Source organism: Sorex fumeus, unplaced genomic scaffold (genome assembly GCF_029834395.1).
Source record: "Sorex fumeus unplaced genomic scaffold, SorFum_2.1 ptg000122l, whole genome shotgun sequence".
NCBI lineage: Eukaryota > Metazoa > Chordata > Mammalia > Eulipotyphla > Soricidae > Sorex > Sorex fumeus.
Genome location: NW_026606179.1, coordinates 2,716,838 through 2,743,496, shown reverse-complemented (window position 1 = coordinate 2,743,496; position 26,659 = coordinate 2,716,838). Strand labels below are relative to the sequence as shown.

Below are 26,659 nucleotides of genomic sequence, written 5' to 3'. Positions count from 1 at the left end.
GACGGTGTTAGCTGTGGCCGGAGTGCCGGACCCCGTCTGGTGGCGGGCTCGGAACCCGGGCGTGGGCGGCGGCGCGGCGGCGCCTGGAGACTCTAGTCCCTTTAGGGTCGGCGACTGGCGAATCTCACCGCTGGCCTCCTCAGCATGCGCGGGCGCCCGGGGAGCGGCTGCTGGCCCGGGTCCTAGGCATGATCTTGGTGGCCCGCTGCGTGCTCCGGTGGCAGCGCCGGCCGGGATACCGGGCCTTGTCGCGCGCCGCCATGGAGGTGGCCTTCCGTGGCGTGCGCAGAATTCTCTGTGTCGCCGAGAAAAACGACGCGGCCAAGGGCATCGCCGACCTCCTGTCCGGCGGACGCATGCGGCGGGTGAGGCGCCTTCCCGCCTGCGCTCGGTCTCGGGGCGCTCGGCGCTTCCCCCTCGTACCTGTTTGTTCCTCTGTGCGCGGCAGCGAGCTGTCAGATCGTCAAGGCACTGGGGGTCCTTTTTGTTGACGTTTTCTCTCCCGAGTCTGAAACTTAACTCATGTAACTTGGAATTCGCGTCTTGACCGCTTCTGGTCGCAGACGGTCGCCCCGTGGGCAGCGCCCCGCTGAGCGGACAGGACAGTCTGAGCGCAGATGGCAGCGCAGGACCAGTGTCCAGCCACCCTGGCTCCTGCTTGTCCAAACCAATTTCTAGAGACAGCTGAAGGGATGAAAGTGTGCTCGAGGCACAAAGGGGAAGGGGAAGCAAGAAAGGTTTTCTAAGGCGGTGACCCAGAGCTGGAAAAATCTCAAGTAACAAAAGTGGATCCTGAAACGGTTTGCTGGACACCTTTTCTAAAAGCACAAGGTAGAGATTCCCTGCCCTAGTTTTTCTTGAAGACCCCAAGACCCCCTGGACTTTTTTAAATGTGTGGAACAGGAGCTGAGGGTGTCTTCACCTCTTTCCAGGGTTTTTATCCTGGTAACCAGACCCGGCGAACCTACTTCTGGGGCTCTGGACCGCCCAAGACTCTCCCTTCTGCACCTATTCCTTCCGTTTCAGGACTTCTAAAAATATCTCTTCAAGGATCCTTTGCTCCTCCACCTGGCTCAGGGACACTTTGTGATATGCTTCACTTGGAGGGCATCTGCCAGTTGCAGTTGAATAATGCTTTCCCATTTCTGTATGTCATTTGCTGTCACTCCATTCTCAGATGCTAAGGAAAGGGGCTCTGTGGTTCATTCTCATATCTCTAGTGCGTAATACAGTGTCAGAACATAGGAATCTCAGTAAGTTTAAGTTTTGGTGGCTTTTTTTTTTTTTGTCTTTCTGTTTTTGGGCCACAACAGCCGGTGCTCAGGGTTTTCTTGGCTCTGTGCTCAGGGATCACTCTCTGCCGTGCATAAGGGACCATATGTGCAAGGTAATTACTTATGCTATTATTCCAGCCCAGAATCTCAGTAAATACTTATTGAATGAATGTTGAAGCTGAGTCTTGACATTTTTACCAGGCAGTGGAAACAGTATGCATAAAGATGAAACAAGTGGCTTGAAGTGGTTTGGTGTGTTCTAAAATTGGGAAGTGTTAGGACTGGGGGATGGAGGAGGAGAGCCAGTGAGTTAAGCAAGGCTAGCAGTTCAAGCGTACAAACAGCATTTAGAACTTTTGCAATATCTTGGTTAGTTCCAGAATTTTTCCTCTCTTTGGTTTTTGAGCCGCATGCAGCAGTGCTTGGGAATTATTCCTGGCTTTGTGCTCAGGATTCACTCCTGGCGATGCCTGAGGCATCGTATATAGGACCAGCGATCAAATCCAGGTTGGCTGCAGGCAAGGCAGGTTCCTTAACTTCTGTACTATCTCTTCACTACTTCCTGGTTTTATTTATGGGGCCATACTTGGGGAGGGGGGCCTGCTCGAGGCAATCGACTTGGGGAGGAGTAGGGTATGTGCAGGGCCAGAGATTAAACTCAGGCTATTTGTGCTTTTTCCCCAACCCTGTCTGTTTATTTATTTTTAAAAATTTGTTTTTGGAGGGGGTTTTGGGGCCACACCCAGTGGCATTTAGGCTTACTCTAGATTCAGTGCTCATATGTGGTACCAGGGTTTAAACTTATGTTCAGCCACATGGAATGCAAGTGCCTTATCCTCTCTACCAGCTCTCAGGCCTTGTGTGTTGATTTTAGTATAGGTTCCCCCTTCATTTCATGGTGGTGTGATTGTGGTGATTGGGGGCTGCATACTTGATTGCAGGTGTATAAGCTGCCAGGAGCCTCACATTTTTGTTGTGTCTTGGGGTCACACTTGGCATGAAAGGCAGTACCACTGAGATTGCACTTGGCATATAGAGTGGTACTGGAGCACTCTCAGCTGCAAGGCAGGTGCTCTACCTGAGCCATCCCTGGGCACATGTGTGTTGATTTTGTATTCTGGAACTTTACTGAATTTGTTTATGAACATGAATAGGTTTTTTATTTGTTAGATTTAACAAATAGATTTTTTTGGTGGCTTTTTTGGTGACTTCTTTAAATCATATGCTGGTTTTACTTTATCCCTTCCCATTTGTTTTGTCTGTTGCCTTTTCTTGTCTGGTTGCTCTACCTGGAATTAGCATCTTGACTTGTGGTGAAAACAGGCATCCTTGTCATCCTGATTTTGGAGGGAAAGCTTTCAGTTTTTCACCATTTAGTGTTAGCTGGGGTTTTTTCTTTTTTTTTTTTTTTTCTGATAGTGCAGGAGATAAAATATAGGAATTTAAGCATGCAGGGGAAGTATTTTACCACAGAACTACAACCTGTGCCCTCCTTGTGGTTTTCATCAGTGCATTTTATCACACAAGGTGTTGAATCTTTGTCAAATGCTTTTTCTGCATCATTTGAGATGAGCAATGAATTTTTCTTTTATTTTTATAGAGTCACTGTGAGATAGTGACAAAGCTGTTCGTGAGTAGGTTTCAGTCATACAGTATTCCAACACCCATTCCTCCACCAGTGTACATTTCCTCGCACCAATGTCCCCAGTTTTCCCTCCCATCACCCCTTCAATCCCCAGTCTGCCTCTATGGTAGGAGCAATGAATATCTTTCAGTGGGGGTGTGATGAGGGTTATATTTGTATTTATAAAGTTACTCTGGCAGATAATTCAAAGAGAGAAAGGATATTGTTAGTGGGATAGCTATTAAAGTTTTTTGGGTTTTGGGTCACACCCAGCAGTGCTCAGGGATCACTTTTTTTTTCTTTTTTGGGTCACACCCGGTGATGCACTCTTGGCTCATGCACTCAGGAATTACCTGGTAGTGCTCGGGGTGCTGTATGGGATGAGGGAATAGAACCCGGGTCAGCCACGTGCAAGGCAAATGCCCTACCTTCTGTGCTATTGCTTCATCCCCTGAGGGATCACTTTTGGTGGGGTTGAGAGACCATATGAGATGCCGGGAATTGAACCCACATTGGCCATGAGCAAAGCAGATGCCCTCCCTGCTGTACTACCATTCTTGCCTCACAATAATTGTTGAAAAATTCACACAACTCTTAGGAGTTCGTAACTCTTGAGGGATATCCTAGTAAATGGTCTTAGTAATTTAGTCTCGTTTTCATCTCATAGGAAGTGCAATAGCATTCTCAACATTATCACTTAAAGGGTTTGGGTTGGTCCTTATGCAGAGGAATCATTTGTTATTTTGTATAATAATATAATCTTTTGTTTACTTTTGTTTCAGAGGGAAGGCCTTTCTAAATTCAACAAAATATATGAATTTGAATATCATCTCTATGGCCAGGTAAGGCACTGCAATGCTTTTATCATTCAGCTGATAGATACTTTCAGATCCAGTTGCCATTTTGGCGTCCTTTCTGTTTTTGTTTTGGGACCAGAGCCAGTGCTTGGGGATAGTCCCAGTACAGAGTTTAGGGGTTCCTCCTGAAAGTGCTGGTGGCTGTGCAGTGCCAGGGATTAGCCTGTGGGCTCCTTCACGCAAAACATGTGCTCCAGTCCTCTGGATCGTTTTCCAGGTCCTCATTTGGGTGTGCTGACCTTGAACTTTTAGTTATGGCTAAAACAAATGTTTACAAGTCCTTTCTAAATTGCTAGTGTTTTATAGTTACTTGTCAAGAAGAATTAGTCAAGACTGGGATGTAGCTCAGAGGTCCTGCATACTCATGTGTGGTGGTAGGTTTAATTCCTGGCACCACTAAAAATTAGGCTAGCCATGATAGAATATGTCTTTGACTTTTAAAAAAAATTTTTTTATTAAATTGCTCTAAGTTATAAAGTTATTAATGATTGAGTTTCAGGTGTACAGAGTTCCGACATGTGATTTTTGAGAATTGCAGCTATTGTTGCAACCTAAAGATCTCTATTTATAGGTTGTGACCATTTCATAATTTATATGAATGTCTCTCTTTTACTTAAATAATTTCCCCCCTCTCTGTTCTCATGCACACCAGTGATCTTGGTATATTGAGGATAATTCATTTCTGATGTAGGGATTACACTTGCTGTTATACCAGGAATTGAACTCTTGATTTGACACCTACAAAGCAGATACTACTTACAGAACCTTATCCTTGGCCCTGGAAATCTATTTAGTATTACTCTATTTAATAATACTGAGTTTTCATCTCAATATTTTATAACAAGAAAGAAGCCAATATGCAGAGATTTGGGGAAATTTAAAATTAGAGCTGGGAAGATGTCTCAGAGGTCTAGAGTATATTCTTTTCATTTGGGAACCCCAACTTCAACTCCCCCAGTACTATGTGGTCCCCTGGGCACTGAGCCAGAAGTAGCCCCAAAACACTGCCAAATCTAGCTCCAGATACAAAAGATTGAAAATTATACAAAAAGCATCTTCTAGAATTTGAATAACCATTGTATTATGATGACCTTTTGCTTCTAAGAGTTGTTTGTTTTTTCCTAATCACTAGTTTTGTTTTAATAGACTTTTTAGGGGTGGTGGGGATAGAGGTGTTAGGCCACATCTAGTGATGCTCTGGGGTTATTCCTGATTCTTCCACTCAGGAATTGCTCCTGGCAGTACTTGGGGGCTGCAGGTAGGGAAAACCACATGTGTGCTATAAGGCAAACACCCTACCTGCTGTACTGTAGTCTGGCCCCTAGTTGGTTGGTGTTTGTTTTGGGGCCACACCCGATGATTCTCAGGGCTTACACATGGGTCTTCACTTAGGAATTATTCCTGGCAATGCTGGGGGACCATATGGAATGCCAGAGTTCAAATCTGGGTTGTCTACCTGCAAGACAAGCATCTTACCCAGTGCTTGGGGATATTCCCAGTACAGAATGGGTGGGTGGGCGCATTAAATGTTCTTTCTCTGTGGCCCCTAATTTATTTATTGAAGGTCAAGCTTAAGTTTACAATAAAATTGAGAGGGAGATCCAGTCTCCAACTGCTCCATGCCCTCACACACTGTTCCTTTTAGGATTATTCCTCACTGGAGCAATACCTTGTTTCACTTAATGAGCCTGCAGCAGTAACACACAATTTCTATGAGTCCATAGTTGACGTTAGCTTCCACTCTTGGGTGGTGTTTATAGGTTTGGATAAATGTGTAATGACATCTATTATAATATCATACCGTTTTTCACTACCCTAAAAACCTTCTGTGTTCTGCTGAAGAGAGTCCAGAAGTCAAGATGCTTTCTTTGCCCAGGGTTGCCCCTGCATTGATCTCTGGCACTGCATATGATCCCTGAGCATTGCCAGGAATCCCTGAGTATTGCTGGGTATGGCCCCAGCCTCCTGCCCTACTCCAGTCCTTCTGTGTTCTTTCTAAATATTCCTCCCTTCCCTTCCCATACCCCAACAGCCATTTTATTTTGTATTAGTACAAGTCCCTTCCTTTTACTTGATTTTGCAAAATGTAATTGCTAAAAGACTAACTTGGGTTTTGTTGTCATTCAGAATGTTACCATGATAATGACTTCCGTTTCTGGACATTTGCTGGCTCATGATTTCCAGATGCAATATCGCAAATGGTCAGTATAATTCTTAGGGAGAGAACTTTTGATACAGTAAATTGTGAGATGTTACAGAAATTTGATTTTTGTTTCGTTTTGGGAGTTTGTTGTTGTTATTGTTGTTGTTTGGTTATTTTTTTGTTTGTTTTTGGCTTTTTGGGTCACGTGGCTTTTTGGCGATGCTCAGGGGTCACTCCTGGCTCTGCACTCAGGAACTACTCGGGTTGGCCACATTTGAGGCAAGTACCCTACCCACTGTATTATTGCTCTAGACCAATTATAGGAACTGGAGGCATGTTGATATTACTGTGTTAATTTTTAATTCTGACAGGTTCATGCTGTTCATACTACTGTAACAAAATACCATTGACTCCTGCAACAGTTTCTTGTAGTTAAGGAGACTGGAGTCAGAGATGGGGTGCCAGCCTGGTCCTCTTCTAATTACACATGTAGACCTCTCACTGTTTCCTTACAGGGGCTAAGTTGCTGGGGGCTCTTTTGTAGAATCAAATATCAATTAGGAGGACTTCACCTTCATTACCTAGTGACACCATCATATTGGCTTTAGGATTCCACAGGATTCCAGCTTATCTGGTGGGTGGGTGCATTAATAACTATAGCAGTGCCCTGGGAAAATTCACCATGAATTTTTACCATGTTTAGAAGAATAGTCACTTTTATAGTGGGTGTCACCAAGGAGAATACTTTTGAGTGTTTGCCCCAAATTATCTGGGTGCTTTTCATGCTCTCATTGGGTTGTCTTTATCCTATTTCAGATGTGCATAAAAGAGTTTTGGAATTTCTTTTTTGTTTGTTTTTAGTTTTGGTTTGGGGGCCACATCTGGCAGTGTTCAGGGCTTTTGTCTGGCTCTGCTCTCAGGGATCACTCCTGGTGGGCTCAGGGGAGCAGATGGGGTTCCAGAGATTGAACCCGGGTCAGCTGATTGCAAAGTAAGTGCCCCACCCATAGTACTCCTGAGTTTTGGAATTTATTCTTATTGCCTATGAATTGTCACAGGAAATGGAAGGTGTATTATATAGGAGTCATAGTCTTGGTTTTTTGTTTATTTTTTAGGGGGTATTTATTTTTATTAAGACATCATGATTTACAAAGCTGTTTATAATAGAATTGTGTCAGGCATACAATGTTATAACATCAGTTCCATCACCAGTGTCCCCAGGGTCCCTGCCATCCCACAGTCTGCCCACTTGGGCAGGCATATAATAAACTTACATTGCTTTCTCCAACAAAACTTAAAGAAATGGCAAATGGAATTATCAGAAGATAAATCAACAAAAGTCAATCTATAATGATTGTTGGGCTGGAGTGATAGCACAGCATTAGGGCGTTTGCCTTGCACGCAGCCAACATAGCCAACCCGAGTTCGATTCCTCCGCCCCTCTCGGAGAGCCCAGCAAGCTACCGAGAGTATCTCGCCCGCACAGCAGAGCCTGGCAAGCTCCCCGTGATATATTCGATATGCCAAACACAGTAACAACAAAGTCTCCAATGGAGACATTACTGGGCCCGCTCAAGCAAATCAATGAACAACGGGAAGATAGTGACAGTGATAATGATTGTTATGTGATTACAATCTATGTAAATAAGAAAATTAAAATTATTTAATACTTGGGGCTGGAGCGATAGTACAGCTGGTAGGACATTTGCCTTGCACATGGCCAACCCTGATTCGATCCCTGACATCCCCTATGGTTCCCCAAGTGCTGCCAGGAGTAATTCCTTAGTGCAGAGCCAGGAGTAATTCCTGCGCATCACTGGATGTGACCCAAAAAGCAAAAAAATAAAAAATAAATTTAAAATAATTATTTAAGAGACTGGAGCAATAGCATAGAGGGTAGGGCGTTTGCCTTGCACACGGCTCACCCGGGTTCGATTCCCAACATCCCATATGGTCCCCCGAGCACTGCCAGGAGTAATTCCTGAGTGCATGAGTCAGGAGTAACCTCTGTGCAAAGCCAGGTGTGACCCATACAGCAAAAAAAAAAAAAAAAAAAATTAATACAATAGAATATTCTATTTCATGTATATAACTAAGTTTTTAGTGGCACCTAAAGCATACTGCATTAAATATTATTTTGTACTTGAACCTTATTACGGTAATCATCATATTTTTCCTGTCATAGATGAGACTTCTTTTTTTTCCCCTTTGTCCGATATATCACTGTATCACTGTCATCCTGTTGGTCATCGATTGCCTTGAGCAGGCCCCAGTAAGGTCTCCTTTGTCCTAGCCCTGAGATTTTAAAAAGTGCCACATTCGGGCTCTTTCAGGGTCAGGAGAATGAGACCCATATTATATTACTTTGTCAAAAAAAACTTAAAAGAATGTCAAGTGGCCAGAGCAATAGTACAGCTGGTAGGGCGCTTGCCTTGAATGTAGCCAATCTGGATTCTATTCCACCCCTCATATGACCCCCTGAGCACCACCAAGAGTATTTCCTGAGTCCAGAGCCAGGACTAAGCCCTAAGCATTGCCCTATGTGGTCCCAAAACCAAAAAAATAAACAAAATGAGTTTTTTAAAAAAAGAATGGCAAATAGAATTATTAGAAAATAAATCAATAAAAGCGAATTTGTGATGAATAATTGCTATGTTTTTAACCATGCTTAATATAGCATAGGGCAACCATACAACATTAAAAGGTAAAGGTAAAGGCCCTCCCGTTGATCGTCGATTTGCTCAAGCGGGCCCAGTAACGTCTCCATTGGAGACTTTGTTGTTACTGTGTCTGGCATCTCGAATACTCTCGGTAGCTTGCCGGGCTCTCTGAGAGGGGCGGAGGAATCGAACTCGGGTCAGCCATGTTGGCTGCTTGTAAGGCGAACGCCCTACCCGCTGTGCTATCGCTCCAGCCCATACAACATTAGTGACTACTATATTGAATACAACATGATGGGAAGTTTCTCTTGTCCTTTAAAAAAGCCTTTTTTATATCCGGACTGCACAGTAGGTTACTGTCACCGGGCCACCCCAGGGGGGCAGTGGTTTCGTGCCTTGGCCTGTTCCCCCTGGTGACCCAGTGGCCACCATCCTCCAGAGGCCACTGGACAGTCAGGTTTGGGCCCGCAGTGACGAGACACGTGGGGCCTCACGGGATGGGGGTGGAGCCGGCCCTTTTCTCCCCGTCCCAACAAGACCCCGAGTTGTCTCCCACGAATGGCCTCTCTGGCTCCTGATTAAGCTGCTTAATGGCCATGATCCCAGAGACTCAGAAACAAATCTTGAAACCCAGCAGCTTTTGGCAGAAATGTGTCCGGACTGCGCAGTAGGTTACTGTCGCCAGGCCACCCCAGGGGCGAAAGGGTGCTATCTCTCTACCTGCTCCTCCTTGGTGGCTCGGTGGCCACCATCCATCCTCCAGAGGCCATTGGATAGTCCGATTTGGGCCCACAGTGATGAGACACGGGGCCTCACGGGATGGGGGTGGAGCCGGCCCTTTCCTCCCCATCCCAGTAAGACCCCGAGTCGCCTCCCACAAATGGCCTCTCTGGCTCCTGATCAAAGTTGCTTAACAGCCATGATCCCAAAGACTCAAAAACAAATCTCGGATCCCAGTGGCTTTTGGCAGAAATGCATTCGAACCCTGCAGTAGGTTACTATCACCAGGCCATTCCAGGGGGGAAGGGTGCTGTCCCTCCACCTGCTCCCCCTAGGCAGCTCGGTGGCTAACATCCTCCAGACGCCATTGGACAGTGAGGTTTGGGCCCTCAGTGATGCGACATGCGGGGCCTCACGGGATGGGGGTGGATCCAGCCCTTTCCTCCTTATCCCAACAAGACCCCAACTCGCCGCCCACTAACGGCCTTTCTGGCTCCTGATCAAGCTGCTTAACAGCCATGAGACTCAGGAACAAATCTCTGCTTAAAGGCCATGAGACTCAGGAACAAATCTCGGAACCCAGCAGGTCTTGGCAGAAATCCCTCCAGATTTAATTGTTAAAATTTCAGAATTTCAAAATCACGTGGCCACTACTGTAGCCACGCGACATCATATGTTATTCATAACCAGCAATAGAAACAAATTGTTTGCTGTTGCCTTTTCAGCAGATCTGAGTGTTGGGGTAAAATCTCAAATAATAATGGTGGGTCTGGTGTCTGGTGTCAAAATATTTAATGTGATCAAAGTAGAGAGAGAGTAATGTGGAAATCATCTGCCCCACAGGTAGGGGGAGGATGTGGGATGGGGATATACTGGGGTTTTTTGTGGTGGAGAATGGGCACTGGCGAAGGGATGGGTGTTTCATTGTATGACCGAGACTTAAACCTCAAAGCTTTGTAACTGCTCTCACTGTAATTCAATAAATAAAATTATAAAAAATGAAAAAAAAAAGCCTTTTTAATGCTTCTTATAAAATTGGTTCCAAGGTCAGAGCAATAGTACAGCCAGTAGGGCATTTGCCTTGCACGTTGCTGACCCCGGTTTGATCTCTGGCATCCCATATGGTCCCCCAAGCACTGCCAGGAGTAATTCCTGAGTGCAGAGCCAGGAATAACCCCTAAGCATCACTGGGTGTAACCCCAAAAAGCAAAAAAAAAAAATTCTAAGACTGGTTTCAAGACTATGAATTCCCTGTGCTCTTGTTTGTTTATTAAGGTTTCTATAGTTACTTCAAATCTGAATGATGATCTAAGCTGGATAGAGTATTCTTGGTGAGGTGTTCAGTTCACTGAGTTTTTGTACTATATTTTTCCATATTCTTTGGCCTTGTGGAGTTTCATTTGATAGATCTACTGTACGTCTTACAGGTTTTCCTTTAAGTTCCTTTTTTGATCTTGGTGCATTCAATATTCTGTCTCTATCTTCAGATTTTGTCCTTTTGAGTATAGTGTGTCCTAGAGTTTTCCAAATTGGGTCTATTTTCACTGGGACCCTTTGAGCCTCTTGAATCTCAGTGCTGATAATCCTCAACTCTGGGAAATTCTTACTGATTTTTTTGTCTATTGTTTTTTCACAGTTGCCTTCCTGTTCTTCAGGGACTTGTTTTTAATATTCCAGCCTTTTCTGTTTATGAACACGGTGTACTGGAGAAATTCTTTCTCATTAAAATGGAAGAGTTGGGGTTGGAGAAACAGCTTAATGTGCTGAACCTGGCATTGCCTGCAGGAGGCTGAATTCAGCCCAGGGTACCGGGAGCAACTCCTGAACACAGTAGGAGTGACCTCTGAGCCCCAACCACATACAACCATAAAAAAACACATACATGGGGCCGGAGTGATAGCACAGCAGGTAAAGCGTTTGCCTTGCACGCGGCCAACCTGGGTTCAGTCCCCGGCATCCTATATGGTCCCCCAAGCACCGCCAGGAATAATTCCTGAGTGCAGAGCCAGGAATAACCCCTGAGCATCACTGCGTATGACCCAAAAAGAAAAAAAAAACACAAATAGAAAATGGGCGGCATTAGCTGGAAAATGCCACTGACAGAGAGTTAGAGTACATGTTCCCATGCAGGACCGTTGGTTTCTCCTTAGCATTGCATGATTCCCTAATCACAGCCAGAAGCAACTCCTGAGCACTGAGCTAGGAGTAGCCCCCAATCACAACCAGTTGTGGACCCCCTCACTTCCCAAAAAATAATAATGAAAGACATTACATCATGAGCTGAGGCATCTTTTTTTGTTTGTTTTGTTTCTTCTCTAGGCAGAGCTGCAATCCTCTCTTTCTCTTTGAAGCAGAAATTGAAAAGTATTGTCCAGAGAATTTTGTAGACATCAAGGTAGGCTTTTTTGGAAGACATCTGACTCTAGACATAATCACAAAATAATTGCACTAAGTGATTCTTATTTTTAGTGTATTAGAATTTAGAGGTAAGGCTTTCCACAGTCTTGATTCATGATTTAAAAATTATTACTCAGTTTGGGGAGATGACTCAAAGGGCTGGAGTGTACACTTTGTATGCTAGAGTCCCAGTTTTGTCCCCCGCCCTTTCTGTTCCCTTGAGTACCAGTGGTTATGGCCCAGGATGCAAGCAAACAAATGATTTCCCCCAGAGCCAGAGAGATAGTACAGATTTAAGGTGCTTGCCTTGCATGCACCAATCCCAGTTTGATCCCTGATACTGCATATGGTCCCCCCAAGCACCACCAGGAGTGATCCCTGAGCACAGAACTAGGAATAGAGCTTGAGCACTGCTGGTGTGATCCCCAAACCAATAGGTAAATATTCTTTTAATCTGTTTCATAAATGGGACCATGTAAATTAATATAGGAACTGGAGAAGGATTAAGCCTTTCTTGAGTGATAGTTATTTAAAGAAATGCTAGGACTAAGTTTTGGTGGTGTTTTTTTGTTTGTTTGTTGTTTTGGTAAGAAAGGGGATTTCTCAGGTCACATAGCAAATTCAGTTGTAAGGCGAGGATCAGAACTTCATGTCTTAAACATGTGTCATGTTGGTTTTTTCTATTTTCTATAAGTCCACCCTTTCCTGCAGGTATATACTAGAGTAATATAGTTATTAGCCTATTTCTCTTTTCATATAAGCACTATCACTACCTCTTCTGTGTTATTCTGAGGGTGAATTTGTTTTTACTTGGAAGCAGGACATGAAGTTCCAATTGTCCTGAGGAATAATAGCTAAGAGCCAACATTCCCGAGTTTTTACTGCCACTGATGGTGACTACTAGAAAAATGGTATCCCTTTTGTGTGAAGTGTTGTTTTGATAAGGAGCAGAGTCAAAAACATGGGCTTGGCTTTGGTTCATGTCTTAACTTCATTATTATGCCAGCAATCACCATGTTGTTAAATTTGTTTCCTCTCATCGCTTATTTATGTAAAGAGACTAAAAGTGTGAAGGTCATTAAACAGTAAATTAACTGGGACTTACCAACCACTAATTTTAAGTGCTTGTCAGAGCTGAGTTTTAGATTTCATCACAGGCGTAATTTTATGAAATCTCAATTCTTCTAAAGGGTTATTAATGAGTTTGGTTCTTAGCTAGAAGATTGGATTAATGGCCTCACCATCCTTACTGTTAAGCCTACTCCCAGAGGCTTTTTCCCCGCTATGGAGAAACTCATGTTCTATCTTAAACATGTATCTCTCTCTCTCTTTCTCTCCCCTCACATTTCTTTAAATTTCTTTGAATAAAACTATAAGAAAGAAACAAAGAAAGCAAGCAGGCATACTGTAATGTTTAGTCAGATAGTTTGTAGTGTAGAGGTCTTAAGTAGTTGCGCTATGCATTGTGTTCTCACTAATTTTTCCCCATTGGGAATTTTAGAAAACTCTGGAACGAGAGACACGGCAGTGTCAGGCCTTGGTCATCTGGACTGACTGTGACAGAGAAGGGGAAAATATCGGTTTTGAGATTATCCATGTGTGCAAGGCTGGTAAGTGATGCCACTTGGGAGTTTTCCTTTGGGACCACATAAGTAGATGGTTCTGTGTGTATGGGGTGGGGGGGTGGAGAGGGGGTGGAAGGGGGAAAGATGAGGCTGCATAATCTTCCCCGTGCGTTCATCCTCCTGAATTCTTCTGGGTCTTATCAGCATTAAGTCCTGGAGCAAGGCACTAAACCCTTGGGAGCCTCAACTTCCTCATCTGAAGGACCCGTTTGATACACTTTCTAGAGCTGCATGAGGACTGAGGTAGCAAGTGGCATAAGGCCTGTGGCCTGTGGTTTCTAATGTGTCAGACCCAAGTAGGTTGCCAGCACCTTGAGTAAAAGGACTCATACCTTCTTTTGTTTAAATTTTCACAGTCACGGTCCTCCCGTTGTTCATTGATTTGCTCGAGTGGGCCCAGTAACGTCTCCATCATAAGACTTGTTGATACTGTGTTTTATATTTACAAAATAGTGTATATGCGGTACATAAAATATGAAGAGTCATTTTAGAATTTGTGGGTTTATTTCCTTTTCCTTTCATTATTGCAGTGACCAGCTGTCATGCTTGGCCATGGTGCTTGCTTATATGCTTGTTGGGGTCACATCTTTAGCGGTGCTCACACACTTCTTCTGGTTGTAGAGCTTGCTGGGGATTATTGGTGCTCACTTGCTCTCACAGGTGACACCTCTTGGAACTGCACTATCATGCATCTTTGTTTTGTGAGATTGCACCCTGTTAGTTATGCTGCTCACACACACATGGCTTTTGTGTGACTGGAAATCACATGTGTCACTGAGGAGGGTGAAGATATGGCTGCTAGAATCAAGTATACTCAGCCATGTGTCAGCACTCCTCCATAAGGCAGGCATCTTAAGCTATTCTTACTAGGCTATTCTGTTTTATTTTTATTTATTTATTTATTTATTTATTTATTTTGGCTTTCTGGGTCACGCCCGGTGATGCACAGGGGTTACTCCTGGCTCTGCACTCAGGAATGACTCCTGGCAGTGCTCAGGGGACCATATAGGATCCTGGGAATCGAACCTGGGTTGGCCGCATGCAAGGCAAATGCCCTACCCGTTGTGCTATCGCTCCAGCCCTGGTTTAGTCTGCTATGTTCTTTGCACAGTGCTTAAACATTAGTAAATAATGGTTGGAGTGAATTTTAATGGCTTGTACAGGACTAATGATTTCAGGTAACTTAGAGAAAGTGTGCATAGCTTGTTCTCAACCTTCAGAAAGTGTGTGATGGGGACTGGAGAGATAGCACAGCAGGTAAGGTGCTTACCTTTCATATAACAAACCCAATTTGATCCCTGGGCTCCACATGGTCCTCTGAGCCCGCCACAAATTATCCCTGAGTGCAGAGCCAGGAATAAGCCCTTGCACTGCTGCATGTGGCCCCAACCCCCCCGCCCCCCAAAATGAAGAAATAGAAAGAATTTGATAGGAATGTTTTCTTGATTCTTATGTATCTTCATGTGTAAAGCCAAAATAATTCCTGAAATCTAGGTTTTAGTACATTGACTTTCAGAGACAGTATGTCTGTCTTGTGTTACTTCTGTGACAGGATATGAAATTTACCCATAGACGACATTGTGCTTCTCCCTAGAGTTCTAAGACAGAGGTTTCCAAATGTATTTGATCTGTCACTTCAGGCTGCTTCTGCTCACCCTCCCCTTTGGTCCAGGGCACCATTCCCACTAACTTCAAGGTCTCTGTCACCCTCTTTGGAAAATCCTAGTCTGAGAGAGCGAGAGAGATTGAAGTCTTAGAAGGTACATCAAGAGAATTTTAATCAATGGGATAAAATTGACTCTACTGTTACTTAGGAAAGCATTCAATTTAGTGATGATGACTGTTTCCCTTGTAGATGAGTCTTAATTTAACCCAGGGGTAAACTTGGACACCTTGTGGATTCCTGAGCTGGTTTGTTTTTCTTCGGGGTGGCTCAAATCAGGGCTTCAATGTAACTCAGCTGTAGGGTACTTGCCTTGCTTTGGGAGACCCTGTCACCCTTCAAAAGGAAAAGAAAAAGACAACTCTGTTTAGACTTCTTTCACAGCCCCTTTCATCCAAGAAATGTAGCACGGGCGGGCGCCGTCAAAAACAACTCAGATTTGTCATGCCATTGATTTTGAATTAAATTTTGATTGGTCTGCCTTCAGAACACTTTACTGGTTTTTGTTTGTTTGGTTTTTATTTGGGGGCCATACCCAGCTGTGTTCAGGAGTTACTCTTGGCTCTCTGCTCAGGGATGACTCCTGGTAGACGCTCAGGGCACCATCTGGGATGCCAGGGATCTACTCAGATCAGCTGCGTGCAGGGCACAGACCTACTCACTGAACTCTCTCCAGCCCCACAGAACCATTTACTCTTGCCAGATTTTTTTGCCACCCCCAATGTTCAGTTATGTGATCACTCCCCCATAGTGGAAGAAGCTAGAATTATGAAAAACAAGCCCCTGGGCCAGGGATTTGGTTCAGTGGTAAAGTGATGCTTTGCATTGGACCTGGGTTCTATCCTGATCATCCCAACGCAGAGCCAGGCAAACCCTCTGTTAGAAAAGGCAAAGTGATGTGACTGACGCCGCGGCTCTGTTCCATAGTGAAGCCCAGCCTGCATGTGCTGAGAGCCCGTTTCTCCGAGATCACTCTCCGAGCTGTACAGACAGCCTGTGAAAACCTCACTGAGCCTGATCAGCGAGTGAGTGATGCTGTGGAAGTCAGGCAGGAGTTGGACCTGCGGATCGGTGAGGACCCAGGCTGACACTCTTGACAGCTTATGTGACACGTGGGGTATTGGGTTGGGGAACCAAAAGTGAGGTTTCTGTGTTTCTATGTGTAGCCAGCTTTGACTTCCAATCCATAGTTTTTCTTCTTTCTTTCCCCACAACCTCACTTTCCAGGTGCTGCCTTCACTCGATTCCAGACCCTGAGGCTGCAGAGGATTTTTCCCGAGGTGTTGGCAGAGCAGCTGATTAGTTACGGCAGCTGCCAGTTTCCAACTCTAGGGTTTGTGGTGGAGCGGTTCAAAGCCATTCAGGCTTTTGTGCCAGAAATCTTTCACAGAATTAAAGGTAGGGCTGCTGAGGTTGTTTATGGGGTGGAACCCAAGGCTCGGGAATAACAGGGGCACCACTGCATGGCATCAGTGGGGCTCTTTTTTGCTTTAAGTTAGTCTTGCACCTTTCAGCCCATCTCGTTTTTTAGAAACTTTATTTGTTGTTTATTTATTTAGCGGGAGTTGGGGTCACCAGCAATGCTCAGTGGTAACTCCTGGTGGTGCTTGGGAGGCTGTGTAGTGTGCTGGGATTCGAACCTGGGTTGGCCATGTGCAGGGCAATACCCCTACTTGTTGTGTTATCTCTCCAGCCTGAGCCCATCTCATTTTGATTCTCAGAATCCTGTTTGTTTTGTTTTCTTTTTTCAAATCTTTTTTGTTTTGTTTTCTTTCAAATTTCACCGTAATATATTTTTTTCTATTTGTCTTATCCTGTGGCTTCTCTTATTCTCATCTTTCCTCAATATAGTAACTCATGACCACAGAGATGGAACTGTAGAATTCAACTGGAAAAGACATCGTCTCTTTAACCACACAGCGTGTCTTGTTCTCTATCAGATGTGTATGGAGGTAAGAAATACTTTGGAACTTGTTGTGGGGGCCACACACGCAGTGATGCTGAGTGCTTTGTCAGGGTCACATCCAGTGGTACTTGGGGCTATATGGTGCTGCGTAGCAAACCCAGGTTCTCCCATGAATGCCACGTGCTCTTCTGCTTGAGCCCCATCTTTGTCCAGATATTTCGAACCTTTAATGATGCAGGTTAGAAACTTCAACAACTATACAATTGAAACCCAAGCACAAAAATTTGTAAGTCTACAACTATACCTCATGGTGTCTCACTAATAAAAATTTAAAAAATAATAAATTTAAAAAAATAAAACTTCAACAACTTCTCAAGCATTTCTGTTGGAAGAGGTGAGCCTCTCCCATTTTTCCTCTGAAGTGTAGCTTTAAGATTGCATGGTTGAGCTTTAAGATTGCTTGGTTGAACCTTACTTGGGGGAATTGGTAAAGCAAAAACCTCATAAAATGGCACTAAAAATGTGGAGGGAAAGGATTTGTGGAACTTGTAGGTAAAATCAGAAACAAATAGGTCAGCTTAGGTAAAATTAGAAATCGAGTCAAGGAACTGGAGAGATGCTTGCTTGCAAGTGACTGACTGAAGTTCAGTTCCCAGCATCCCATATGGTACCCAGAGTTCTGCCAGGAGTGATTCCTGAGTGCAGAGCCAGAAGTAAGGCCTACGCAATGCTGGGTGTTGGCCCCAACAAATAAAAAAGAAATAGAGTTGACAGCAATGTACCATTAACTGTAACACTTTAGATTACAGACTTCTGGAGCAGGGCAGTTCAGACAGTATCTGGTTCAGCCCTCTCTCCCTTTGGTCAGGCAAGGAAATCTAGAAAGTTAAAAGTAACAAACTAAACATAAATGGATTTCAATCAGCAGTAAATGGCTGAAAATAAAATGAAGGTGAAAGAATAGCGAGTAGTCTAGGAGGCAGGAGTGCAGGAAGAGGACTCTGGTGGACATAAGAGGCCTTGCCATGGTGGCCAGTTTCTACCTTCCGACCAGTTGTCCATTCTGTGATGCCACTTCCTGTCAGTCAGCACACGAATGGCTGCTTTACCGGGGACTACACACAAAGTATAAGTAAACTCTGAGTTCTGTGTTTGGTGAGTTCGCTATGCTTTTCAGCTGTAGCCCAAAGGCAAGTTTATTATTGATTGGCTAAGAGGGAATACTGATCACAGGCTTTGTGCTATGCACTCTATTTTGTGTTATTTTATTTAGCCCTAACAGTGCTGGTGAGAGTTGTGATTCCCCCATAAAGCTGCAGTTTGTCTGGGAGGAAGGAGTCACCTTAGACATGTAAAATTGTCCCACTAAGACTCAGTATGAGAGGTGGGAGGTGGCATCAGGCTGCCAGTCCCAAGGCCTATATCTTGGCTGGGCAGAACCTCTGCCGCCAGTGAAGAACGAGGGCAGTCACCGAGAAGCCCACGAGGATGTAGTGACAGGTTAATGTGACCTCTGCTCTTCCTGACTTGTAGGATCCCAGGGCAACTGTGGTGGATGTGAGATCCAAGCCCAAGAGCAAGTGGAGGCCTCAAGCTTTGGACACTGTGGTAGGTTCCTTCCAGATAGCGGATGGCAACAGTCCTCAGCAACCCTGACTTTCCATTGTTCCAGACTGTGGTGGCAAGAGGCATCAGTGTCACAGGCCCCACTCAGGAAAGTGCTTGGGAAAAGCAGAAACCCCCAAATACAAGCCTTTGCCTCCTCTTCATGCTTTGTTGCTGATTTTCAGTGCTAGGGACTGAATCCTAAATCTCACACTTGACCACTGAGCCATATCCCTGGCCTCCTTTTTTGGTTGATTTCATTTTTGTGTTTGGGCCACACCAAGCCATACTCGGGTCACTCCTGGTATGCTTGGCGGGCCATTTGGGGTGCCAGGATGAAACCTGTGCTGACCAAATGCAAGGCAGGCACCCTACCCACTGAACATCGCATAAGCCCCAGAGCCTACCCTCCCCCCTCCGCCCCAAATCTAATATTGGGATTTGGGAGGAAAGGGAAAGATAAATCATCTGTCCTCTTGCTGTCCAGTATAACCAATATAGTCTCGATGTCTTTCCATTTTTTCAGATTTATTTTTCACTAAAGTAGTGGCTGCTCCCACTTTGGGGCATGGAGATTGCTCCAGTCGTTGCCCAGTGCTGGGGATCAGACGGGTTGGCCACGTGAAGAGGCAGCATGCCTTTATCCCTGTACTATCTCTCCAGCCCATGTCAACATCACTTTAATACCTGCTTTATCAGCCTATCATAGGATGAGGCCTCTTCAATTTTTTTGACCCCTATGGGAAACAAATCAAAGTAGGAGTGCCCACTCATAGTCACCACTTCGCAGGAAAATTCAGGGTATAAATGTTACTGGGATTACCACACAGAACATTTGATGAAAATATGGAGGAACACTTTATATCAGATACTGTGCGTGTGTGTGTTTCTGTTCATGTGTGCATGTGAGTGAAGGGGTAATGAGGAGGAACTGTGGATTGACTTCAGAACTAGATTAGTATTTTGCTTGTTTCCCTTCGTCCAGTTACTTTGATGTCCGCAGCACTGTGGGAAATGTTGAGGGCAGAGGGGTGAAAGCCATCAGTCTCCCAGGAGGCCTCTCAGCAACTTACATATCAAGTATTAAACATTCAGGGGAATTAACTGGAACATGGATGGTGTTCCCAAAACACGGTTTCTGATTGCCTGTGTTAGAATGAATATACTGACTGCTCATGAGAATAATGCAGTTTTCTGGACTTTTTTTCACCCTGAACCCTGGAACTTGGGGTGGCAAATCTGCTTACTTTCCCAGGTGAGCCTTGCTTCTTCTCGTTATTCTAAATACCAGTGAGCTGGGAGCTAATTTCCTGGCAGACCCAGGTAATTTGGACTCCACAGAGACTGTGAAGATGTGCATTGTGTGTTTGTGTTGTGCCCAAACACTCACTCTGCTCTCTGACATGCTTATTGGCTCATTTACCAGGAGCTTGAGAAACTGGCTTCTCGAAAGCTGAGAATAAATGCCAAAGAAACCATGAAGATTGCTGAGAAGCTCTACACTCAAGGGTAAATATTCCATATTGGGTCATAGAATTTTAGACATTTTCTACCAGAATGAAATACCGAAGAACTAGAGCTTAGGGAAAACACTCTGTCTAGCTATCACCAGAGTTCTGAAATAGAATTTTGGTCTTGGCTTCTCTTCTCTGATATGAAAAAGGTATTTCAAAGTCACTTACTCTCCTTAAAATAGAAGCCCAGGGGCCGGAGCAATAGTACAGCAGGTAAGGCACTTGCTTTGCATGTGACCTAACATCCCATGTAGTCCCCTAATCATTACTAGGAGTAATTCCTTGAGTACAGAGCCAATAGTAACCCCGTGAGCATCACCAAATGTGCCCCACCCCCCACCAGAAGTCCAGAGAAAAATTCAGATCTTTTTTTTTTATTCCTCCACAGCCCTCCAGAGCTCTGGAAGGTGGCAGGTGGCACCTTTGGGAATGTTAGTCTGTCATCAGTTTTTCCTGTGCCGTTCAGTGACCTTGTTCTGTGCTGACCAGTGTGGCAGCTATTTTCCATATATAACAATTGAGCACTTAAATTTAGGTTTTTCAGGGTTTGGGGAGTTAGTTCAGTGGGAAGGCATTTGCCTTCCACACAGCCTACCCGGGTTTAATTCTCTAGAACCCCATAAGGTTCCCTAATCCCTATCAGAAGCAGCCCCTAAGTGCAGAACTAAGAATAAACCTGAGCACTGCTGGGTGTAGCTTCAGCAAAACTAAAATATTCCCTTCCTTCTAAGAATTAAAATTCAAAAGGAGAGTGAGATACTGAAAGAAATATTTATTTGATCCATGCTATGACAAGGTCCTGTAAAAATGCAATGTAATAATGACATTTTTTTATGAACAGGAATAAAAAAGCAGCATGTACCAATTGAATAAATTTTAGTTTGATAATATTTATTCTTCAGTGATTTTTTTTTTTTTAAAGATACTAGAATAGTACAGCAGGTAGGGCGTTTGCCTTGCACACGGCCAACAGTATCCCATATGGTCCCCTGAGCATTGCCGAAGTAATTCCTGAGTGCAAAGCCAGGAGTAACCCCTTTGCATTGCAGGATGTGACCAAAAAAGCCAAAAAATAAATAAAATAAATATTGGCAAAACAGCCCAAATACAGTAAAGGAGAAGTAATAAAAAATAATGGGAGGAATGGGACCAATTGTTCTATGAAAGTAAATCTGTCAAAATTATGTCCTTCAAAAAAAAAAAACTAAAATAAATCTGGGTGGTTCAGATTGGGAAGTGCTGTATGTGGAAAATATGCTGGTTTTTTGGAACATCTGTTAAAAGAATGGAGGTGAACCTTTTAGTTTTCAAGTAATTAGTGGAACACTTAAAACTATATGTCGGATCCACATTATTGTTTTTTGTCCTTTCTATACTTTTAATAAAGGGCGGTCCTTGAAGCCCATAGTGCTGGAGTTGTTGGGGCCATGAGGCTCATCTCTGGCCCAGGGATGTTGTCCCCCTCTGTCAGGGAGAGGGCTGGGAGCTTGCCTGGGGCCCACACCTGCAGGGAGCTCTGAGCCTCATGGCATGCATGTCCTCTCCCGCCGCCCACTCATCTGTACTTTGAGTGTCCTTGCAGGACACCCTGCTGCTTTTCATTCCAGTTGGGGCTACGCTTCACGTCTTTTCTGAATTGCGTAGGTCAGATGGGTCATTTCAGATGGCATGAGGTAAAGACTTAGTCAAATAATTTCTTTCCCTTTTATTTTTTGCATTTGCTTTAGGTACATCAGTTATCCCCGAACTGAAACGAACATTTTCCCCAAAGACTTAAACCTGGCAGTGCTGGTGGAGCAGCAGACCCCAGATCCACGCTGGGGGGCCTTTGCCCAGAGTATTCTAGAGCGGGGTGGACCCACCCCACGCAATGGAAACAAGTCGGACCAAGCTCACCCTCCTATCCACCCCACCAAGTATGCCAGCAACTTGCAGGTTGGTTTCCTGGCTGGACCTAAGAGGAAGAGGAGAGGGCAGGAAGAGCGTTTGACTGTTCTTCCTGGGCTCTTCTTTTAAGGACTGAGTCAGTTTGAGAAATTGTTTCCAGTTTAGGGAAGTTGGTGTCAAAGTTGCATGTAACAGTCTTTCAGGATCTAATACTCAATGCTCAGCTTTGGTGAAAAAGGGCTGGGGGCTTTTAGCTTGTTTTACATTGGTAGATCATTACAGAGTGAAGATTTGTGATTTTTTTTTTTTTTTACTATTAATGTTCTGCATTGTTCCTTATTTTTTTCAGGGGTAAGCTGGGCAGGTGATGATCAGGGCTTCCTTCTGGCTCAGGGGTTACTCTTAGTGGTAGTCGGAACCATAACAGTTTCAGGGATCAAGCTGGGGTCAGCCATATGCAGCACAGCTACCTTAATCTCTGTCCTGTCTCTCTGGTGCTCTTTTAAAGCATTACATCTTCAGGACTGGAGCGGTAGTACTGCTGGTAAGGTGCTTGCTTTGCTCACAGCTGACATGTGTTCTGCTCTAGTATACCATACGGTCTCCTGAGCCCACCAGGAGTAAGCCCTAAGCATAGCTAACTATGTTTATCCCAGCACCCACCCATCCAAAGATAAAGAGCATTAATGTTCAGGGGCACAGAGAGAGAGTACTGTGGGTAAGGTGTACTTACACTCACCCAACCCGAGCTCACCAGGAGTGATTCCTGAGAGCCAGGTAGCCCTGAGCATAGCTAGGTAGCGCCCCAAAACAAGACCAGACAAAAAAGCAGTATAGGTGCTGGAATGATAGTACAGTAGGTAAGGCCCTTGTCTTGCATGCAGCCAACCCAACCTCAGTCCTTGGCATCACATATGGTCCCCTGAATACTGCTGGGTATGGCCCCCAAACAAAAACAAACAAAGCATTACTTGCTCATTTTAGGCAATGTGGAATATACTAAATCTTATAAAGAAGAAAAAAATTGCCTCTACTCTCAACTCTACAAGAGCATGTATATGACTCTTAAATAAAATTATAACCCTCACTTTATAATCTACTTTTTTCCCATTTTATATTATAAAATATTTCGCTGTATGCTAAAATACTTTAAAGCATAGATTGTTACATTATGTTAACTGTAGTATGTTCATTATATACCATAAACCACTGTGCCAGATCTGATAGTAAGATTGTTTGTAACTTCCTTGAGTGCGATGTAGTTTGGTTAACATTTGTATACATAGAGGCAGGGATGTGACTCAGCAGTGGAGCTCTTGCCTTCCACTTGTGAGTTCCTGGCTTTGATCCCTGACACACTGACTAAAGACAACAGATGCATTTTAGGAGAATTATTGGAAGTGAGAGCATATATTCAGTAGGCTTTCGATAGATTGAGTCCTACTATTTACTTAAGTGGCAGAGAATTATTTGTTTTGTTTATTTGGAGGTCACACTTGGCTATGCTCAGGAGTTGCTCCTAGCTCTGCTGGAATCACCCCTAGCAGGTTTGGGAACTATAGGGGATACCTTGGACGAACCCAGGACAGCCACGTGAAAGATAAGTACCTTATCTGCTGTACTATCACTTGGCAGAAAATTCTTATAAATCCAATCTATGTTCATGAAGTTGTCTGCGGCTTCTTATATATTTAGTATTTCTAGTTAACCTGCTTTTCTACATAAAAGGGATCTTTTTTTTTAATTTTAATTTTTATAAGTGAGACACCATGAGGTACAGTTGTAGACTTACAAATTTTTGTGCTTGGGTTTCAATTATACAATGATCAAATACCCATCCCTCCACCAGTGCCCATTTCCCACCACCACGGATCCCAGTATCCCTCCCACCCGTCACTCCCCCATCGCACCCTGCCTCTGTGGCAGGGCATTCCCTTTTGTTCTCTCTCTCCTATTGGGTGTTGTGGTTTGCAAAAGAGGCAATGAGTGGCAATCATGTTTGGTCTACAGTCTACTTTCAGCATGCTTCTCCCATCCTGGGAGGATCCTCCCAACCTTTATTTGGTTCTCCCTTCTCTATCTGAGCTCCCTTTTCCCCTAGCATGTGTGGCTGGCCTCCAAGCCATGGAGTAAGATTCCTGGTACTAATCTCGGCCATTTTTGGGTGTTAGTCTCCTATTTTGTTATTTTATATTCCCCAGATGAATGCAATCTTTCTATGTCTATCTCTTTCTTTCTGAGTCATTTTGCTAAACATGATACTTTCCATGAAGTACCACTTGTATGTAAATTTCATGACTTTCTTCTTTTCTAACAGCTACATAGTACTCCATTGTGTAAATGTACCAAAGTTTCTTTAACCAGTTATCTGTTCTTGGGCACTCAGGTTTTTTCCAGATTCTGGCTATTGTAAACAGTGCTGCAATGAACAAGCAAGTGCAGATGTCACTTCGACTATACTTTTTTGCCTCTCTGGGATATATTCCCAGGAGTGGTATTGCTGGGTCAAATGGGAGCTCAATTTCTAATTTTTTGAGAATCGTCCATACTGTTTTACAAAAGGACTGAACCAGTCGGTATTCCCACCAACAGTGAAGGAGGGTCCCTTTCTCGCCACATCTGCGCCAGCACCAGTTGCTTTTGTTCTTGTGGATGTGGGCCTGTCTTTGAGGTGTGAAATGATATCTCATTGTGGTTCTGATCTGCATCTCCCTGATGATTAATGATGTGGAGCATTTTCTCATGTGCCTTTTAGCCATTCGGATTTCTTCTTTGAGAAAGTTTCTATTCATTTCATCGCCCATTTTTTGATGGGGTTGGATGTTTTCTTCTTGTGGAGTTCAACCAGTACTTTGTATATCCATAAAAGGGATCTCTTGATAGCTTTAACTTTTTCTCATATTCTTCCCCATTTGGGTTTATGTCCAAAGAACCACTTACCATTCTTGAGGACAAAATAGCTCCCTTGCTTCTCTTGGATTAGAATTGTGAATGTCATTAAGCCTCAACCGAAAAAAGCACAGAAGATTAACCTTTTGGTCTAAGTGAGTGGAAGCAGCCATGGCAGCGAAGTACCTTATCTTTGGAGAATGTGCAGCTGAACATTGGCACAAAACAGATTATAAATCTGGACAGTGAATGATGTATGATTCTTGAGAGGGAATCTCAGTCTTTTTTCTTCTTCTTCATAGGGTGATGAACAACGACTTTATGAATTTATTGTCCGCCATTTCCTGGCTTGCTGCTCCCAGGATGCTCAGGGACAGGAGACCACTGTGGAGATAGACATTGCCCAGGAACGCTTTGTAGCCCATGGCCTCATGATCCTGGCCCGAAACTACCTAGATGTGTATCCGTATGATCACTGGAGTGACAAGGTGATTAATTGTTGGCCTTCTTGGGCTGGGGTTCATGTCTCACCCCTGAGTCTCAGGGAGAGAAGAAGCTGATAGTATTCTGGGCTTTGTGCCATCTTGAGGCGGAGCCTTGTTCCTGAAAGGGAGGTTGGGTTTTGCTGGGTGTCATGGTAGTGTTTCCACCAATGCTTCTGCTACTCTTTGTAGACCCTGCCTGTCTATGAGAAAGGCTCCTGCTTTCAGCCCAGCACTGTGGAGATGGTGGATGGGGAGACCAGTCCCCCGCAGCTGCTCACTGAGGCAGACCTTATTGCCCTCATGGAAAAGCATGGCATCGGTCAGTGGCCCATCATCATGGTAACTAGCAGCTCTTGAGCATTCAGTATGTGCCAGGCACTGTTTCTCTGTTCTCCACCACTCAAGCCCAGTGTTATATTCTCCTGGGACCTTCATAGCTGAGATGAGACTAGAGAAGTTACAAACCTACTCTCTGGGACCAGAGAGATTGTGCAAAGGGTAGTGGCTTGCCTTGGATGTGGCCGACCCAGGCTCAATCTCAGCACCCCATAAAGTTTTTTGAGCCCCACCAAGAGTGATCCCTGAGCACAGAGTCAGGAATAGGCCCTGAGCTCTTTTGGGTATGGCCCAGAAACCAGAAAATGAAGAATAACAACAATCTACTATCTGAGGTCACAAAATATGTGTGTGGGGGGGCGGGAGGGGGTTGTTTGTTTATTTTGTTTGGGCAATGCCAGGGATTGAATTAAACCTTGGGTCTCAAACCTGTAAGAAAAATACTCTGCCAGTGAGTCACATCCCCCAGCTCTTGTGCATGCATTAATAACTCCACAGTTGATGTTCTTCCTCTCTCTGTGCCCTGGAGTTGGTCTTTCTGACTATGCTCAGGACCTTTTATATGTTTCTGGGGATCACACTGGGGTCGACCACATACTGATCAAGTGCCTTAGCCCTGTACTCTCTCCAGCCCTTGAGTTTTAAAAAAGCCCCAACATTGAAAACCTGAACAGTTTTTTGTAAATGCCAAGTACCTTTTGGAAATTCAGGAGGTTTGAACTCGCTGACGTGGCATTGCTGCCTGACTCTGAGTGGCTTCAGTTTCCTGTAGGCATCTCAGTGGCTCCCACTCAGCACTCACTTGCTACATGCCAGCCCCCTGTTGGGGTCAGAATTTGTTACCCCTGCTGTGAGCCAGGGGCGACAGACTTTTAGCTTTGTTTTTTTCTTTCATATTTTGTTTCTTGGTTCACACCGGGCAGTGCTCAGGAGTTACCCCATGGGAATGCCAGGGATTGAACTCGGGTCATCCACATGCAAGGCAAGTGCCCTACCTGCTGTATTTTCACTCCTACCCAAGGAGAAAAACTTCAGGCAAGAATTTGAGAGTGTAACTGGCAACGCAAGTGGAAG

The 26,659-nt window shown here is 44.4% G+C and overlaps 1 protein-coding gene across 2 annotated transcripts in view; it reads left to right on the top strand.

The window, feature by feature from the left end:
* Positions 1 to 9: 9 nt before the first annotated feature.
* Positions 10 to 26,659, top strand: part of TOP3A (DNA topoisomerase III alpha) — a 32,263-nt gene continuing 5,613 nt past the window's right edge. For both annotated transcript variants that reach the window (XM_056137155.1, XM_056137154.1), the window contains exons 1-13: positions 10 to 365; positions 3,681 to 3,740; positions 5,883 to 5,956; positions 11,598 to 11,673; positions 13,177 to 13,285; positions 15,891 to 16,034; positions 16,191 to 16,361; positions 16,815 to 16,915; positions 18,403 to 18,477; positions 19,901 to 19,983; positions 21,716 to 21,923; positions 25,067 to 25,252; positions 25,439 to 25,568. In XM_056137155.1, the coding sequence (XP_055993130.1) occupies positions 189 to 365; positions 3,681 to 3,740; positions 5,883 to 5,956; positions 11,598 to 11,673; positions 13,177 to 13,285; positions 15,891 to 16,034; positions 16,191 to 16,361; positions 16,815 to 16,915; positions 18,403 to 18,477; positions 19,901 to 19,983; positions 21,716 to 21,923; positions 25,067 to 25,252; positions 25,439 to 25,568 (1,594 nt within the window). In that variant the 5' untranslated portion in view covers positions 10 to 188. The remainder of the gene's footprint in view (positions 366 to 3,680; positions 3,741 to 5,882; positions 5,957 to 11,597; positions 11,674 to 13,176; positions 13,286 to 15,890; positions 16,035 to 16,190; positions 16,362 to 16,814; positions 16,916 to 18,402; positions 18,478 to 19,900; positions 19,984 to 21,715; positions 21,924 to 25,066; positions 25,253 to 25,438; positions 25,569 to 26,659) is intronic.